At 46.2% G+C, this 17,394-nt stretch overlaps 1 protein-coding gene across 1 annotated transcript; it reads right to left on the bottom strand.

Moving 5' to 3' along the window:
- Positions 1 to 4,338: 4,338 nt before the first annotated feature.
- Positions 4,339 to 15,912, bottom strand: TMEM272 (transmembrane protein 272). The gene is given in 5 exon segments (XM_033104034.1): positions 4,339 to 4,517; positions 4,520 to 4,537; positions 4,540 to 4,639; positions 10,142 to 10,223; positions 15,764 to 15,912. Coding segments are annotated over 5 exon segments (528 nt in total).
- Positions 15,913 to 17,394: the final 1,482 nt, after the last annotated feature.

The raw sequence follows: 17,394 nt of genomic DNA, 5'->3' as shown, positions 1-17,394 counted from the left end.
CAATTAATTTCATAGGAAATGTTGGTTCAGTCAAGCTCATTTCATTTGGCACACGCAGGGAGAAATGACAACTGTTTTCTTGAAATGAACTCTCAGTTGTTCATTTGGCAAAATAAAATCTCAAATCACTGATGTTTCCATTTTGATTCACAGAAACGGTAGTCAATGCCTTTTACAGAGAATATGCCTATTTAAATGAGTCTTACAAATATTGGTCACTTTTGAGGCAGATCTCTTTGCACTGATAATAGAAAGAAGTGAAATGGTTCCATTTTTACCTCTTTCAACTGTCCTCTCCCATAGATTCAGGCAAAGAATGGAACATGGTGGTTTTTAGCATGATGCCCAAGGTAGCAAATAAAATTAAATGACTTCAATGTATTTTTTATCTTTGCTGAAGTCTTTTCTCAGATGGAAACAGCTGATTGTCCCTCCCAGGCATATGGATTTGTTCTCTGAGTTTTCATAACATCCTCACAGCTCAGACGTTACCATGTTCATTCTCCAGAATACCACTTAGTTATTACCACTAAGTTCTGATGAATCTACAGAGGAGGGATGGTTGTCTCTTTGGGTCAGTCCTCGCCCGGTGCTTTCAGTCTGCAGGTATATGCAGCCCACTTAACATTCAATGTACAAAGTATGCACTTCAGGGCCCTGCGAGCAATTACAACTGTGAGCAGGAGTTGCTGTGTTTTTTTTTTTTAATTTTTTATTGGGGAACACTGTGTTTCTCCAGGGCCCATCAGCTCCAAGTCGTTGTCCTTCAATCTAGTTGTGGAGGGTACAGCTCAGCTCCAAGTCCAGTTGTTGTTTTCAATCTTCAGTTGCAGGGGGCGCAGCCCACCATCCCATGTGGGAATTGAACTGGCAACCTTGTTGTTGAGAGCCCGTGCTCTAACCAACTGAGCCATCCGGCCGCCCAGCCATGAGCTTCTTATGCTCGCTTTTAACCAAGTGCCCAGAGGAGGGAAACGATGCTAACAGGGAATCACTTAAAGGGCAAGCAGCCCATCACTTCCTAGACAATATGACATCATCTCTGACTTTTAGAGAACCAGAGTTTGGCTTGACCCCAAACTTTTTTCTAGAATGTGCCTTGTCAAAACCATCTCACCATCCGTTGAGGGAAGCCCTAATAAATTATCATTCAAAACCTACAAACACTATAAAGTGTTTATATAGCATACTAACGATGTCACTGAACCCCAGTGTCCTTTCTGTGAATCGATCCACATGAAGATGTTTTCAGACTTAGCCTGTATTTTTCCTAAGGGAGGCATATTTTTGACTCCATGGAAAATGTGCAACTCATAGCTAATTGTCATATTTTTCTTACTGCTCTGGTGGCAAAGAAATTCAAAGCCAGGAATTTAGTCCAGGTTTTAGCAATTATTGAGGACCTATGACTGATCCTCTTCATTGCAGTGGAGGTGGGGGTGGGGGAACAGATGAGAATGAGCATAGTTCTTCAGCATTGGAGTAGGAAGAAAATAAAAGAACCCCGGCTCCTCTGCTTTCCACACATCAGAGCTTTTCCTATAGTTCTATTTCTAACTATACATTTTCCCTTTATTTTATGGTATCAAATATAGTATTTAAAGACCCTCCAAATTTGTTGTGAAATAAAATATAAATATAGAGAAAGAAAGGAAGGCGATAAATCTTCTCCCAACCATTTCTGGGTAAGAGAATGTTTTGCTACTTTCAGAAGCATATTTGACAAGTTATCGTCTATGGGAATGGAGAACGATTTCAGCAGCACCCCAGGGATAGTCACACCTATCAGAAATGGGATCTTCAACATGTGAGAGAGACCTGGCTACTGACATACCCAAAGCACGACCCGATATCTGCAATCTGCTAACAGCCATTTTCATCTTCCTTGTTTTTTCACAATCTCTTTCCACCTTTGCCAAGGCCCCAGCAGCAAAGCCTCAGAAGCGCTCGTGTGGGAGGTATGCGGGTTCTCTGGACTCAGGCCTTTGGTGTCCACAGATGAAGAACACGTGGTGATACTTGTCCTCAGGGTGGAGAGGAGGCAAATGTGCCTCCTCCCCTTCTCATATGTTCTCTGTGGCCAGACTCCTCGATGTAAGTCACTCACGAGGCCACCAGCAGTGACAGTGCCCCAATATGTGAGTGGGAGAACCCTCATTGGTTCGTCCCCGCATGGGCCTGTGTGGCCCGTTCCCAGGCAGGCATGGCTCTTCAATCCCAGCATTCCTTCTTGCTGGGTCTCGATGCAGCCTCAGAGTCCTTCCCAACACAATGTGCAGCTGTGACTGGAGCTAGCAGGAGAGAACAAAGCTGTTTGTCACCCTAGGCTATAGTGTGCCTACGCCAGTGGTGCAGGTCATTGGTGCCAGGAAGAGTGGGCCTCGGCAGAGGGGTGCCAGGCCCTTCTCCCCCGTGAGTACAGAGTCCGGCTCTTCCCTAACTGTCTTTATAGGATTGGCTTACTTTTTTAGAATGGAGTCTGTTCAAGTCTCCTGCTCAGGCGTTAGTGTCAGGGACGTTAAGGGAAGTACTAGTTGAAGTGTGGCCTGGATGGAGCTTAGAAATGGGGGGCTCTGCTGGCTTTCAGCTGTGTTCATTTGTGTCCAAACTTTAGTGTAGCGACTGGGAGTGACTGAGGAGTCGTCGCCTGGGGAAAGCAGGGTGGGAGAGGATGCCCAAGGAATACCCGGCCTGCCCCAGTCTCTGAGCCTGCAGACTCTCCCTGGCCCCCAGCACGGAGAGGGTGACCTGCAGCACGATAAGAACGGCATTGGACATCACAGATGAAGGCAGGATCCACATGTGGCACACCCTCTGATCCTCCATGGCTCAAGTGAAAACGAAACTAGAAAGTGCCAGGAAGAACAGGGCAGAATAAGGGCTTTCCCGCCCCAGCAGAGGGCACAGCCAACACCTTCTTACAAGAGAGGAAAATCAGGACCAAAGGTGACTTTAGGTGACTGATGCTCAGAGAGTGCCTCCAAACTCAGTGGGAACTCTCCATGGGACCCACAGCTCCTTTTCTCTTAAAGCCATGGAGAGGAGTGAGCCTTGTGGTTTGAGCTGACACTTCTGATAAAGGGAAGTGGCCCACATTGATGGCCACTCAGGCATTGACTTGTTTATACACACAAAAAAAAAGCAACTCAGCTCTGTGTAAATATGCAGAGATTGTGCATGTGGCTGAGACAGAAGCATAGTTATGCAGGCGCCATGCCCCCTGGGCACTGCCCCTGGAAACACACATGGGTGCTCCCCACTGAGGACTGACTGGCACAGCGCCACAGCCCCCAGGAACTTCATTTCACAACAGCAGCAAGAGGGGATGTCAGTGATCACTGTTTGGTGTCAACTGGACCTCCAGACAAAAGAGTTTACAAAAGGCTTCCAAACCCTAACCTGACACTAAGTGGATTTGCTACTGAATGGTATTTAAACGCAGAGACCAAAAAAAAAATACACATTAACGACACTGCATGCAGCCTGGCCAAAACATACAAAACTGGTTTCTGCCATCAGCAAATCCCACAAATGTACACAGACAACCAGGGAAAGAAGCCGACTCAAGGCCAGGCAAAGAATCTGCAGTGGCGCCATACAGAGCACACTGTGAGAGGAAAGCTGCTCTCTGCGATGCTACTAGCAGGCCATCGCAGATCCCCAAGGGGAATTTACTTCTTTGACCCTGGCAGATTTTATAGCTGTCCTTGGAGTGCCCTTATAGGTCAGATCAAACCCCTCTGATTTGGGGGTGGGAGAGAATTCTCTTTAACTTTCCCAAAAGGCAGCTGGACTCATCAAATAAGAGCGCCTTTCTCCTTTCCATAACAAAAGCCATCCAAGCAGGTAAAGCTAAGTTATGTCTTGTTTGAAAGTCCACGCTGTTTCGGCTGAATGACAACACAGCAATAACAACACCAAAGCTTGCCGTTGTACCAGTCATTGGAATTGCACTGTGATTTGAAGGGATCTCTCATTCTTTGCCTCCATTACCTTACCCCCTCAAAAAAAACCTCCCTTTGAAAACACTTATGAGAACAAAATTCCCAGGCCCAGGCTGGCAAGAGTTTCTTTAGTCTGCTAGAATACTCAGTGCATTTGGTGGTTTCTTAAATGCCCGCAGGGAAGATTATATTGTCTTTACAGCATGTCCTTCTCCTGCGACAGTGTGTGCATGTTCACGTGTGTGCATGTGTGTACATGCATTTTTGTGTGTGTGCATATTTGTGCATGTGTGCGTGTGTATGAGTGCCTGTGCATGTGTGTGTGCGTGTATGTGCACGTGTGTGTCGCAGTCTTCTTCGACAGCCAAGCTTCACCAGGACCACACAGACACAATCACCACACAGGACAAGTAAGCCCAGCACAATGTGGGACCCCGACCGCAAAGAAGTACAGGGTTTGGTCCCAGTAACCCTGAGGCTGCTGGAAAGGGGGAATAAAACCAGGCAGGTATGCGGAAAAGACCCAGTAATTTCCTAGAATGAACCAGAGAAAAAGAAAGAGGGTAAGGATGGGTGGATGTAATATTTCTGCCTGTCTGACTCCAGGGGTATTTATCATCATCGTCGTCATCAATCACCATAGGCTTGGACGGAAGCCGCCTCATCCTGATGCCATCAAACAGCAGGAGAGACACCTGGGTTATGACAGGGAGCCAGGGGTCAGAAGGCAGAGCAGCAAAGTAGAGGGAGGAGAGGGGAGAGAGAGAGAGAGAGAGAGAGAGAGAGAGAGAGAGAGAGAGAGAGAGAGAGAAGAGAGAAGTGCATGCACTGGAGCTGAAAATGCTGCCAAGGAGTGAAATTTAACTTGGAAGAATTAGAACTGGCAAGAAGAAAGGCATCAATCCTCAGTCAACATCCTTGGTGGCATTTTCCTTTTAGACATGTGAGTTGCTCTGGACAGGAATCAATTGACTGAAATTCATCCCTGTGCTGATAGTTTTGCTATTGCTCTGCTTCACTTCATTGGCCGAGAGGTCCGTTCCTTGGCCTCTCTGCCTCCAGTGACCTGCTCCTCCTCCTCCCATGGCCTCGCCTGGGGTCTGGTCATCAGCTGGAAGTGTCCTCCTCCTCAGTCAACATCTGTTGTTTAAGCCTCCCAGGCTGTGGCATCTTGTTGTGGCAGCCTGACCTGACTAATATGGACACTAAGTGCTTTTAAGCATATTGTCTTACTTAAAACAACCCTGTTGAATGCACATGACTTTCCTCACGTTAGAAACAATGGAATTGAGGACCAGAAAGGTTAAGGAACTTGGCCAAAGTCACATGTGTAAAAATGGAAGTGCCAGAATATAACGCCAGGTCTATCTTCGGCTACAGCTGGCATCCCTTCCACCAAGCCCTTCTGTGTCTCTGCCTCTTCCGCCGGCTTTCCCCCATGGTGACCATCAAACATGCCCCAGGCCCTGTCCTCGCCCCATGTTCTCACTCTGCGTGATCCCTGAGCAACCCCACCCACCTGCAGGCTGATGACACCAAGTCTGCAGCTCCTTTCCAGAACTTCCCCCCAAACTTCAACTGGATAGCTCCACGGAGTAGCCTCAGGCCTTAGGCTCAGCATGTTGGAAACACAACTCATCATCTTGCATATTCCTCTGATCTGGTGCCATTGTCCAAGGTGGAAACCTCCCTGCTCCTCACCTCATATAACCTTCACTGTGCTGGTTGCACCTCCAGTAATTGTCCCCCTACTAACACGGATGGGCAGGAGCCACTGCACACCTGGCCCAGCACACTTGTGGAGCATGGCCCGTTAGAGGAGCCCTGTTATGCTTCATGCTCCAGTAGCATGGAGCTGCTTCCCATCTCCCTGCACGCAGTCTGTGCTCCTTCTCTTGGAGGCCCTTGCTCATACAATCCTCTCTGCCTGGAACCCCTCTGCTCCCCAACCTGACTCTTTCAAAAGCATCCAGATAGAGGCCACCTCCTCCAGGAAGGACTCCAGGACCTCTCTGTGCTGAGTTAGGAATCTGTCTTCTGGGTTTCTGTCATTTTCTGTGTGTATTTCTACGATTTTCTTACCACACTCCGAAGTAATTATCTGTTTACGAGCCTCTTGCTAAAGGGATGGGGTCTCCAGAAAAATAAGGACTGTCAATTGACCTTTGGACTTGGAAACACTGAAGCCATTGAGACTTCAATGAGAGCAGCTTCAGCAGTGTGAGAGGGGAGCAAATGAGAGGGGAGGGTGGGGAAGCCAGTATAGACAACTCTTAAGAAATGTGAAACAATAAGTAAAAGAAGAAACATGGCTGAGGAGGAAGAAAGGTACTCGGGAGGGATGTTTGTATGCAGACAGGCACCACTGAAAATGTTTGAGTGGAGAACTGCTGTAACTATTAAAGCCAGGGTGTAGCCCCCCACAAGGGACCAGGTGTGGAGAGCTCCAGCAGCAGCCCCACGGCCCTCTTGGCTCAGGGTGAGCGTGTGTACATGCGTGTGCAGCGTGTGTGCTTGTATACACCCACGTGCTCACTCGGGTGTGTCACACGTGTCCCGGCTGCCTCTTGCTTCTTTCAGGCTCACAGACATGGGGTGGGAGTAAGGAATCACTGACGTGGGCTGCAAGGGATGTCTGACCAGCACAGAGCAGCCTTAGTGGGGAACCTCCTCCTCCCCGCCTCCTCATGGTTTCCTCAGCCACAGCAGACGGCTCGTGCTCAGTCTCTCTGACCGCGGTCCCAGCACAGTCTCCACAACTCATTCCGTTTGCCCCATCGCTGTGCTGGGCCACTAAGAGTGGAAGCCCGGTGGAACAGACTTTCCCTTCTATTGTCTTAGCACATTTCCGCCACGGGTGACATAATAGTGAAACCTGGTCGGAAGCTAGAGGAATTCTCAGCAGTCCCCTCTGTCTTGCAAAGACCCCTGAGCAGACTTTCCTGCTGCTTCCAGGCCACTTCACAGGTCCGGTCAATTCCGGATACCATGGGTCCTTCCCTCCTTTCCCAGGCCCACGTCTCCACCCACGCTGCTTTTCTCTTCTCTTGGATGTTCCCACCACTCGCCCTCTCCAGGGATCTGGGATTCTCAGTGGGGCTATGGAATGAGTGTGTCCTTCCTGTGCTTACATGTCTGTCACGTCAGGAGCCCAGATCCTTGCCCTTCGCAGATCTAACTCCTCCAGGGAGGGCTCCCTGGAAGACGGGGTCCACTCCGGAGCCTGTGCGCAGGGAGAGGTGGGAGGGAGCTCCTTGGAGTGGTGTCGCAAAGGCAAAAAAGAAAATCAGTTTGACTGGGGCAGGGCAGCCGAGGGCGACTGTCAGGGCAGCAGGCATGGAGTGAAGACCAGCTCCGTGGAAAGTGAAGGGGAAGCTTCTGTGTCCTCATCTGTAAGCTGGAGTGAGTAGTACAGTTCCTATTTCAGCTACTCAGCACGCATTTCCCTTTCTGGCAGGGCCCCATCCCTTTGGGGCTGTCCCCAACCCATTACATGTACAGGAGGCTAAATTCTGGTGCCTGTGTTCTACCAGAAGGCACCTTCCCCATGCTCTAGGCAGGGCCAGCAGGACCTCTAAGGTCCATGGATCTGGCTGCCCCCCCCCCCCCCCCCCCCCCCGGGACTGGTGCTTGAGCACAGTGACACCGGGAAAGAAGAACTACCTTGGATTCATTCACTTTACTGCTGGCCCACGCAGGCCCCACCACCCAGGCTTTCTGGAAGCGCCTGGTTCCTTTCTCTTCCACCAACTTTTGAAGTGTGAGCTTTTTAAAGAAATGACCCCTTATGTTAGCCAGAGTTGATTTTTTTGTTCCTTCTTCATAAAAGTACCTGCTTCAGAGGAGTGCCGTGAAGACTGACCGCATTCAAAATGGGGGCAAGGCCCTTAGCACAGCGCCCCCTACATAGTCAGTGCCCTCACTGCATGGTAGCAATTATTACTGAAGAAGGGGGACATCGGAAGGTGCGGTGGAGTGTTAGGTAGATAAATGGTCACTGAATCAGTGTTTTTGAAACTCGAACACGGCACTCACTTACAAATACATTTTACATCATGACCTAACAATGAGTGACTACATGTCCTTGTTGGCTCAGAGTAATCCTGGTTTATGCTGTTTTCCTGGCGTGATGATTATGACGGCCCCCTTAAAATGCTCAGAAGTGTCCCGATTTGGATGGTAAATTATGGTCGTTTTACCCAAACACACGTGTGTATCACACAATACTTAACTTACTAGGAGGCACTCTAATATTTTCTATTCTATTTTTTATTTAAAGTGGTCAAAACCTACTAAATTCATTTCACGATCTTCTAATGGGTCATGACCCTGAGTTCTTTTTGATAACTTGGAAATGTCAACTGATTTCTCATCAGTTTTCTCTTCAATAACATGCAATACTGTGGTGCTATCTGATGCATTTCAAAAAGGAAGCTGGACGTCACTGAGCAGTGTTGTCAGGGGCTTCAATACAAAGCACTGGCATCACTAGTAAACTTCTCTGGGGATTGTATAAACCTGTTTGTAGTTGCTCTAATGGTTATAGACTCGCCGTGTATTACCTCACTACGAGGAGCACAAAAATTTAATTTGACTTCAAACAGTTCTGGATTGCCGGGAAGAAAAAAATCAATGGTGTTTATTAGGGCCCTGGTTTGTTCATCGAAATAAATTACCTTTGTGTTCTGGGCTGGCTTTCATAAAGGAAAAGTTTGCTGTCTGTCATTAAGAGGAACAGACCCCGTGGACAGCAACGTCTCTAAAGGAAAGTTCTGCTTTGCGGGGTGACGTTGAGGCAACAGAGTGAGAGAGGGTAGGGCTGAGGTTATTACTGCTGGAAACTTTCCCTTGTTTTGAGCGTCTCTATGGTGCTCCATCTATCAGAGCCTTCCCATAACCCTGTGGGACCCCAGGGGCGATGCAGCCCCGTTGAGCTGAGTGCCTTTGGGTTTCCTTGGAGCTAAACAGAGTCCCAGGCGGATGCCACTGGGACGTTGTTATAGGGAGGATCACATGTAGTTTGCACATTCCAGGACATTGCCCTCCCACTGCTGTCAGGAGAGGAGGGCATTTAATAGTGAGGTAACATCAGACACAAAAGGCTCCAAACGCTTGCCCCAAATCAGACACGTTTCCCAAGACAAAACTGAGCTTGTGGTATTGACTGCATATGACAGCAGCCATCGTGAAGACATTCCTTTGATGTCTTAGATCAATACCGTGAGCCATGCCCCTGGCCAGCGGCATGTGAAGGCCCCAAGGAGGAAGCTGACAAAGCAATCAGATAGCGGGTCCAAAGGAAATTTTACCTATGGCACTCTTGATTCTGAGTTTTCTTGTGTTATTGCTTCACTTTTGTGAAACCATTTTGGAAAAAGGATGTTTATGTTTTCTAACTTTTGATACAGAAAGCTTTGTGGTGGGCTTGGATGGTTGGGAAGTGTCATTGATAAATGGAGGTCAGCCTCACGTGCTTTTGGCAGGTGTGACATTTCTGTGGGACAAGAATTTTGGAAACTTAACTGCAGGCTACGCAAGACCTTGGATATTTCTTCTTTGGTCACTTTTCCTCTTTAAATCGACGTGAATTCAACCTATGAGCAAATCAGCTCCCTGCACGGACATAAGCTTGAGAGTCACCAAAAAAGCACTCCTAGCCCCAAACATCAGAGTTTGACATTTGAATGATAACTGCAGCCAATTCATTCTATGCTAGTCAATTGAGAACTAGGAGGTATCATTAAAAACAAAAACAAGAACTGCTAAAATCAAACACATTTGAACCAAATGCAAATTCTACTGCCTCACACAGGAAACTTGTTTTAAAAGAAGCACAGAGAAAGGCTGCGATTACACTGGCTGAATTCAGTGGTGCAACTGGTAGTTGGTAACTCCTTTGCATCAGCTGTTAAAGTTAGACCAAAGCCACAGCTTAGCGCATTGAACTCGGGGCAGCAGGAAGGAAGAAGCTATCGGCGGCGAGGCACAGCCCTAGGGGACTGCTGCTTATCTGGGAAAAACGCACATCTCTGCAGCAGGCCTCGGGATCCAGCTCGCCCTGTCGCTTGGACGATCAGGGGCTTAGGGGGAAGTTATTCTGGCTCCCTGTGAGTAGCAAACAATTAAAAGATGCATTCCATGGTGCCTGTCAGTTACATTTCTACAAGAACTACAAACAACGGATCATTGTACTTTACCTTTAAGGCTCCGACGATCCCACCCACTAGCAAATATAGAGGAATGAGGGGCTGTATGGGGCAGTCCTCCAAAACTTCATTCCTACAAAGGGAGAGAACAGAAGAGGATTGACAAAAATGCGTTTGCGAGCAAAACATCCAGTTAGGAAAATGAGGTAACTGTCTACAAAAGCCAAAATGTTGATCACGAACAAACCATCTCTTGATCCCCTGTGTGGGGAGTCTGCTCAGGCTCACGGGCTACCTGGGTATCAGGATGCTCGGAAGCCTGAACGACAGTCCGTCGGACCTCAGACAGAGCAGGGACCAGAGGTTGCTGCACCTTTTGACTAGGTAGTAACTGCGTATGGGTGTGCTCTGCTTTTATGAAAAGCCATGTGTGACAACCCATGTTTTCAAGGGTTCATTGTACAAAGAATATCTTTAAACATCCAGGTCCCTTGATATGCTTGAAAGAAGATCCAGTGTATGGGTCACAGTCTCAAAATGCATCCACTGTGTACACTGAGGCTCACATTTACTCTGCTTCCAGAACCCGGGTGGCAGGCAGGAACGGCAAGCACCACGTCCTCATCACTGCCCAGTTTACTCACCCGACCCCAAGCATTTACTGACATATCCTTAGCTGCCAGGTTTGGAAAACTACCAAATCAGGGGTCCAGACCCACACCCTTCCTTAATGGTACCCTTTCTCCCCGTAGCCATGCTTTCTCTACTTTTCTCAGGTCTTTGCCTTCTGGGCCTATTATTAACTAACAATGGTGACATGATGTATTATTGAGAACATAAGAAAGAAATGCCTATTTCCCTCAGTGACCAATCTGGCTCAAATGACCAGGCTTCAGATGGGTTCTAGCACACTTCTGGGCCGTGTGGACACACTGACTGCTTGGCATGTTTCCCTCACATTTCCCACCCCCCTGTGGGTTCTCAGGACTGTGTGACTCGTTCTAACCCATGTGCTGGAGGACACTCTGGGGCCAAAACATCGAAAAACTGACTCACATGCCTTCATTTTCTTTCCCTGCTTTGACCACATGAAAACAATGGGGGTGAGATGGTGAGCTCTCCGTTGAAGTGGGTTGGTGTGTTTTGTCATCACGTTGCCCAGGGGGATCCCCCGGGGTCCTGGAGAGACTCCTGATTCACACTGGAATTGGCATGAGCAGGAAATAAACCCGGATGGTATTAAACCACTGAGATTCCAGGGTTAATTTCTTACGGCCTCACAGTTAAGTTACTCCGACCAATACATTGGTCAACAGAGCCCAAGAAAGGGGATCTCACTGGAGAACTAAAGCTTCTGTTTCAATGACAGTTAAAGTTTTATCTTTCATCCGACATTTTATTTCCCATGAATGCCTTGGCACTTTAAACCATTTTTTAATGACTACACCATATTCCATGGAAATTAATAAAAATGTATAGGTATACAGAGATCCACCACTTCAGGGCCGAAAACAGAGTAAAGTCAACTACACACATTGATCTCATCATCAGCCTACAGAGGCTTGCCTACCTGGATCTCTCCGATGTTCAGCTGAATTCACTATTCGATGGAAATACTTGCCAAGGCTCAACACAACCTTTTCACACAAAGACCTTTAAATACTCGATGCCAAATTTGTTGGCTGTGAACTGCCTTTCAACTCAAAAATCCAGCTGTGAAATGAACATTGAGTAATGACTTATATATCTGCTCATTCCTAATGAATAAAAACAGCTGCTGCGCTCAGGAGAGTCAATCAGTACACAGATGGCTTAAAAGTATCCTAATAAATTTAATAAAAGCCTCTCTCCCCTGTGTTCTTCACGTTATTGCTTAGGACCTACCTTACCTCTAGGTGCTCTTCTTGGTCTCATCTGCGGTATCAAAATTAGCCTCTTTAGGCTTTAGAACTGTCCCCAGTGCAGTTGATACCAACTACCAGATGTCATGAATTTTTTTTTTTTTACCAATATTATGGAGTTTCAAAAATTATTTTTATTTTTTACATTTTTATTGTGATTTTTATTTTTTACGTTTATATATATATATATTTTTATATAGCAAAAAAATGTATACACATTTTAAGAAAGGAAAACTGTATTAAAATTGTAATACTCAATATATACCCGTAACAAAAAATGAATACAAGCCACGTTTGATTTCTGCAATTACAAGAGGTGCTCAAAGTTGTTACCATCAGTATAACTGAAATACAGTTTTTTCCTTTCTTAAAATGTGTATACATTTTTTTGGCACCCTGTGTGTGTGTGTGTGTGTGTGTGTGTGTGTGTGTGTGTGTAGCCATATTAACCATTTTTAAGGGTACGACTCAGTGGCACTAATTACGTTCACAATCTTGTACAACCATTGCCACTGTCTATTTCCAAAATGTTTTCATCACTCCAAACATAAACTCTATAACCATTAAGCAGTAATTCCCTAATACCCTCTTCCCACAATGGATGTGTGATTTTAACATGATGTCTATGGGAATTGGCCTGGGGGGCCTTGCCTCATTTATGCAGCCTTGTTAGTGAATAACCTGTTCCAGTTAAGTTCATTTTCCACATAACTAATCCACAGACTCCAAAAGATTTTTTTTTTAACTTGATAAATTGTACATAGAACGTTTTCTTAAGGGTACTCTTGACTTCCTAAGAAGGGTATACCTCACATCTCGTAAACTCTTCTTGATACACATTAATTTTTGAACTGCGCTGTGAAAATGATAACTTAGGGCTGATTGAAGTGGTTGAATTATGCTTACACCAAATAGCCCCAGGCTACCTGGCTATTTCAGTTCTGTACAAACTTTAGAATTTTATTTTGTTCTTTTATTTTCTGTCAAGCTGCCAGCTTTTAAGAGTACTATTTTTTGTATTAATTTTTGTTTTTTAGTATTGTTGCTTTTCTTTTCAATTGAGGTGAAATTCACATAACGTAAAAATAACCTTTTTAAAGTGAACAATTCAGTGGCATTTAATGTATTCACAATGTTGTATAACCACCACCTCTCTCTAGTTCCAAAACGCTTGCACCAACCACTCCAAAAGAAACCTGTATCCATTAAGCAATTAGGGTACTGGGATTTTTGCAACAACTTTTAATGCCCTTTTAATTTCTGCTCCAATATGCTGTGAACTTGGAACCAGAACACCAGGCTTGCTAGGCCTCTATGTAAACTGGGGTAGCTAGATTCTGTACAGAGCTCAGGGGCTCCTATTGGCAACATTCAAGGGCATGCGTTTAATTTCACTGACATGTGACAATGATTTTGGGCTGCTCAGAGCACTGCCCACCCCCTCAACTTCCCCTATACTTCACACCTATGGATAATGAGGTCGTTTAATATATGTGCCTTATGGATGTATTTATCCCTTCCTTCAGCAAAACAATGTATAGCACGTCTACACATTACCATAGCACAGGATGCATTTCTCATATTGCCCACCACAGACTTCTACATGGGACCCTAGGAGCTGGGTAGGGATCTTGGGAAACTTCTAGCCCAGTGGCTCTCAACCTGGGCTAGAGGTACCAGAATATCTGGAGACAGATTCTTTAAAAGCACATGTCTGTCCGAACCCCAGACATACCACATCGATATTTCCTAAGGCAAGGCCCAAGACTCTGCCTTTTAAAAAATGTTCACCACACAATTCTGTTGCGACTGAAAATGTGTTTGGAAACCGTCGGTCTGGCCAGCTCTTCTTAAGCACACATTTTATGTTTAAAGATGAAGTGCTATCGTCCCATGGCCCAACAGGGCTGACCTGTGGCGTCCAGCAGCTCAGCAGCCAGCTCAGCTGTGAAGGTCAAGGACAGCGGCAGCGCCAGTGAAGTGAAGAATGCAAAACCAAAGCAGACCGTAAGGAGAAGGAGCAGGCACTGGGTTAGAAACACACTGACCCTTTCATTTCCTGCTCACTGCAGTTTACTTATGCATTCCATGAAACCCGACCTTCTCTCAAGTCAGCAGACGCAGAAGTCAACAGATGGCAGGAGGAGGTCACCACTTGCCTGGGGCTTCTGCACGTGACCGGTGTGCAAGCCAAGACTTGCGTCTTGGAGGCAGCTGAATGTCTCTTGTGATCATGCTGCCAATTCTACGGCCCAGATTTTCTGCACGACCTCTCCAAAGCCTGATAGCATCTAGAACAGGAGTTTAGAAAGTGCGGCTCTGCCAGTGTCAGGATGCCAGAAGCCACTGGCATTAACTGCGCCAGGCAGGATCAAGCCTGTGTGGCCTAGGAACCTATACCCACTGCAGATGGTTCTTCCTTTCCCGGTAAGAGTCACTGACAACTCGCTTTATCACTCAAGGAATTTGCTACACGAAATCTTTTTTTTCCTTCCCATTTATTTGGTTACATATCCCATAGTATATGATACCAGATGGTCTCCTAAAACTTCCAACTGACACATAGTGGAATAGAGAGCTTGGGATGTTTCTTCTTGTTCATGCCACCAATTCACCCTCTGGCATTGGGAACGGGCAAAGGTGCGGGAGTGAGACAGGCCTGGGTCCAAATCCTGGCTCTGTCACTCATTAGCTGTGTGCTTTTGGACAGATAAGTGGACTTCCTGAAGCCTCAGTTTTCTCTTCTGTAAAATGTGTTAGCAGATGCACTCACAAGCTCAGTATATGGCAATATTCCAATTAGGCAAGAACTTCCTCTCACTGGCTTTTGGTTTCTTCATCTGTGAAATGGCCTGCAGATATAGATTTTGCTTGGCCAGCTTTTTTTTTTTTTTTAATTACGAATTTGAATGCCTTTTCGGTTGGCCGATGCCCCAGTCACCAGTTTTAAAGTTTAGACAGCATCACCCACTTAGATTTTCTGCTAGGTCCTGATGCCCCAGCCCTGAGAACAGAGAGAGGATCTCTGAGGTAAGTATGTTGGCCCTCCTCAGCATCTATTCTTTCCTCTCTACGTAATCACTCCCTTTTCATTCTGGTCCCCTTACCTCCCCACCTCCCGATTCTCCTATGCAGTTCTACGCTCTATCTAGCACAGGCTGACTCCACCTGGGCTTTGGACAAGCGTGTGCGCTTTAGCCCTAAATTGATTGGCAGAGATGTACTCACTGGATATATCATCAGTTGGTGAATGGGCTCACGATTCATTTGGAGCCAAGGATACTTGAGGGGAGATTTACTGAGAGTAACGAAAAAAGCTTTCTCACTCTTTTGCTTGAACTTCCAGAAAGAAAGCATCTCTGCTGTCTTGGACATTGGTGAGGAAACAAATTGCTCTGGGCCATCTGGCCACCATGTTGCCATCATGAAAGGGAACCACCTTGAGAATGAGGCTGACACATGGAGGGCAAAGAGGAGAGGCAAAAAGACCCCAGGTGCTCACTGGCATTCATCACCCATTGAATCACCCCACCCACGAAGCTAAACTACTTCTGGACATTCCATTGATATGAATCAATAAATCCTCTTTATTATTTAAGCGAATTTGAATTGTGTTTTCTATTACTTACATGGAACCCACTGTAATTAGTTTAATCTGCAAAGTCCATTCCAGTTTTGGATTATCAGAGATCTCAGATTTATTTGCAAATCTCAGTCATCTCTGGAGGAGGAAAGATCTAAGTCTGCAAGTGTCTGCAGCTGGGATCCGCACATTGCACCACCGAATGCAAGCTCTGACACATGCAAGCAGAGCAGGATGGACAGGGCAGGGCACAGCCCTTCCTCATCAAGAGGTCCCCTTAAGTCGCCCTTCATGCTCATCTTGACCTTCACCTCCAGGAAATGGAGGGGTGCAGGCATGCAGAGTAATTTGCCGCAATTTTCACTCCTCTCCTCACACCACCCTTCTCTGAATTAGTTATAACATTGATCATCAGAGTGGCTTCATGGGCCTGCACCCTGTGCTTGGAAGGACCTTGCATTTGGTTTAATACTCTCCTGCTGTGGTCTTGAATTCCTTAATGCATTTATCTTTGAATTTGTATTTTGTAAGCGAAGTCTGATGGGACACTGGAGCACGTGTGTGAGAAGATACGTGCAATATGTGTGTCTGCCACTCCGTGTTGCTGCATTCTTAAATTCTGGTGGGCCCAAAGGTGTGGGACTTCCGTAGGACTAAAAATGAATACAAGGTAAAGTGTGTTACGTCTTCAACTGAGTCAGCAGGGAAGCTGATGACCCTGCGAGGCCACATTTTCCATTTGAACCAGAACTTGCTTCAAATGCAAACAGAAGGCAGTGATGTTCTAAGAAACAGAAATAGCCAAGGAAGACTATCATATCCTTTCTTACCCAGGCAACTTCCCTGTATGAGCCAACCGTTTACTCATGAACTGGTGACACAGAGGGAAAGAAAACAGTAGGGTAACTGCTAGTTGCTTTTCCCTCAGTCCTCCTTAGGCATCATAAAGAGTGTTGGTAGAAAGCGCAAGTTATCAAGAAGTAAAATGAAAACTGTTGCTTTAGTTTGGGGCACTGTTTCTCCTATTCTGGTAAAAACAAATTACACATGCGTGTAAGAGCTACGACACACAAATGGTGTGAATTTGTTGATTCTACATCCAAGTTAAATGCGCTTACAGTTGCATTGAAAACTGTCATTATACAACATTAAGTACATGGTAAAAATTTATTCTAGTAATTTAAAATTATCAATTTAAAAGTTTCCATTTTTCTTTACTTAAAATGACATTAACTAGCAAATGAAAAAATACTATGACATCAAAGGAGACTGGAGAAGAAAGCAAAAGGCGTCATATTTCAGTACCTTGAACAGTGCTTTTCCTTCCTGCCTTTGAACAAGGTGCTCTGCATTTTCTCTTTGCAATCAGGCCCCGCAAGTTATGCAGCCAGCCCTGTTGATCACGGGTGACACAGCCCCGTTGGCATTGGATCCGATTAAAGGAAGAATGTCAGTTAATCTAGGCACATCTGTTTTAATGCCCACTTCAAAGTGGGATCATGGAAGAAATTTCTTGCTGGTAAGTGATAGAAAAGCAAGAGGCTGATGAATCCCATGTCTGTTTCTGGCCTCGAGCTTGTTACCAGGATGATAAAGTGATCAGCATTTCAGAAAACCCTTCACTGAGCTACAAGCTTGTGACAGATGGTGCCACCTGGCCACATATGTAATCCAGGTGTTCAGTGACACAGGGATGTGGGGCAGCCCCCAGAGGAGTTCCCTGCCGTGCCAGCTTCCTGCCTCTGAGCGCGGCTGAGGGAGAAGCCTCTGGCCAGAGCAATCCCAGTGACCACCCAGAGGAGAGGGTGGTGACTTGTCAC

This window comes from Rhinolophus ferrumequinum, chromosome 4 (genome assembly GCF_004115265.2).
Source record: "Rhinolophus ferrumequinum isolate MPI-CBG mRhiFer1 chromosome 4, mRhiFer1_v1.p, whole genome shotgun sequence".
Taxonomy (NCBI): Eukaryota; Metazoa; Chordata; class Mammalia; order Chiroptera; family Rhinolophidae; genus Rhinolophus; species Rhinolophus ferrumequinum.
This window is presented reverse-complemented; position numbering and strand designations above follow the sequence as displayed.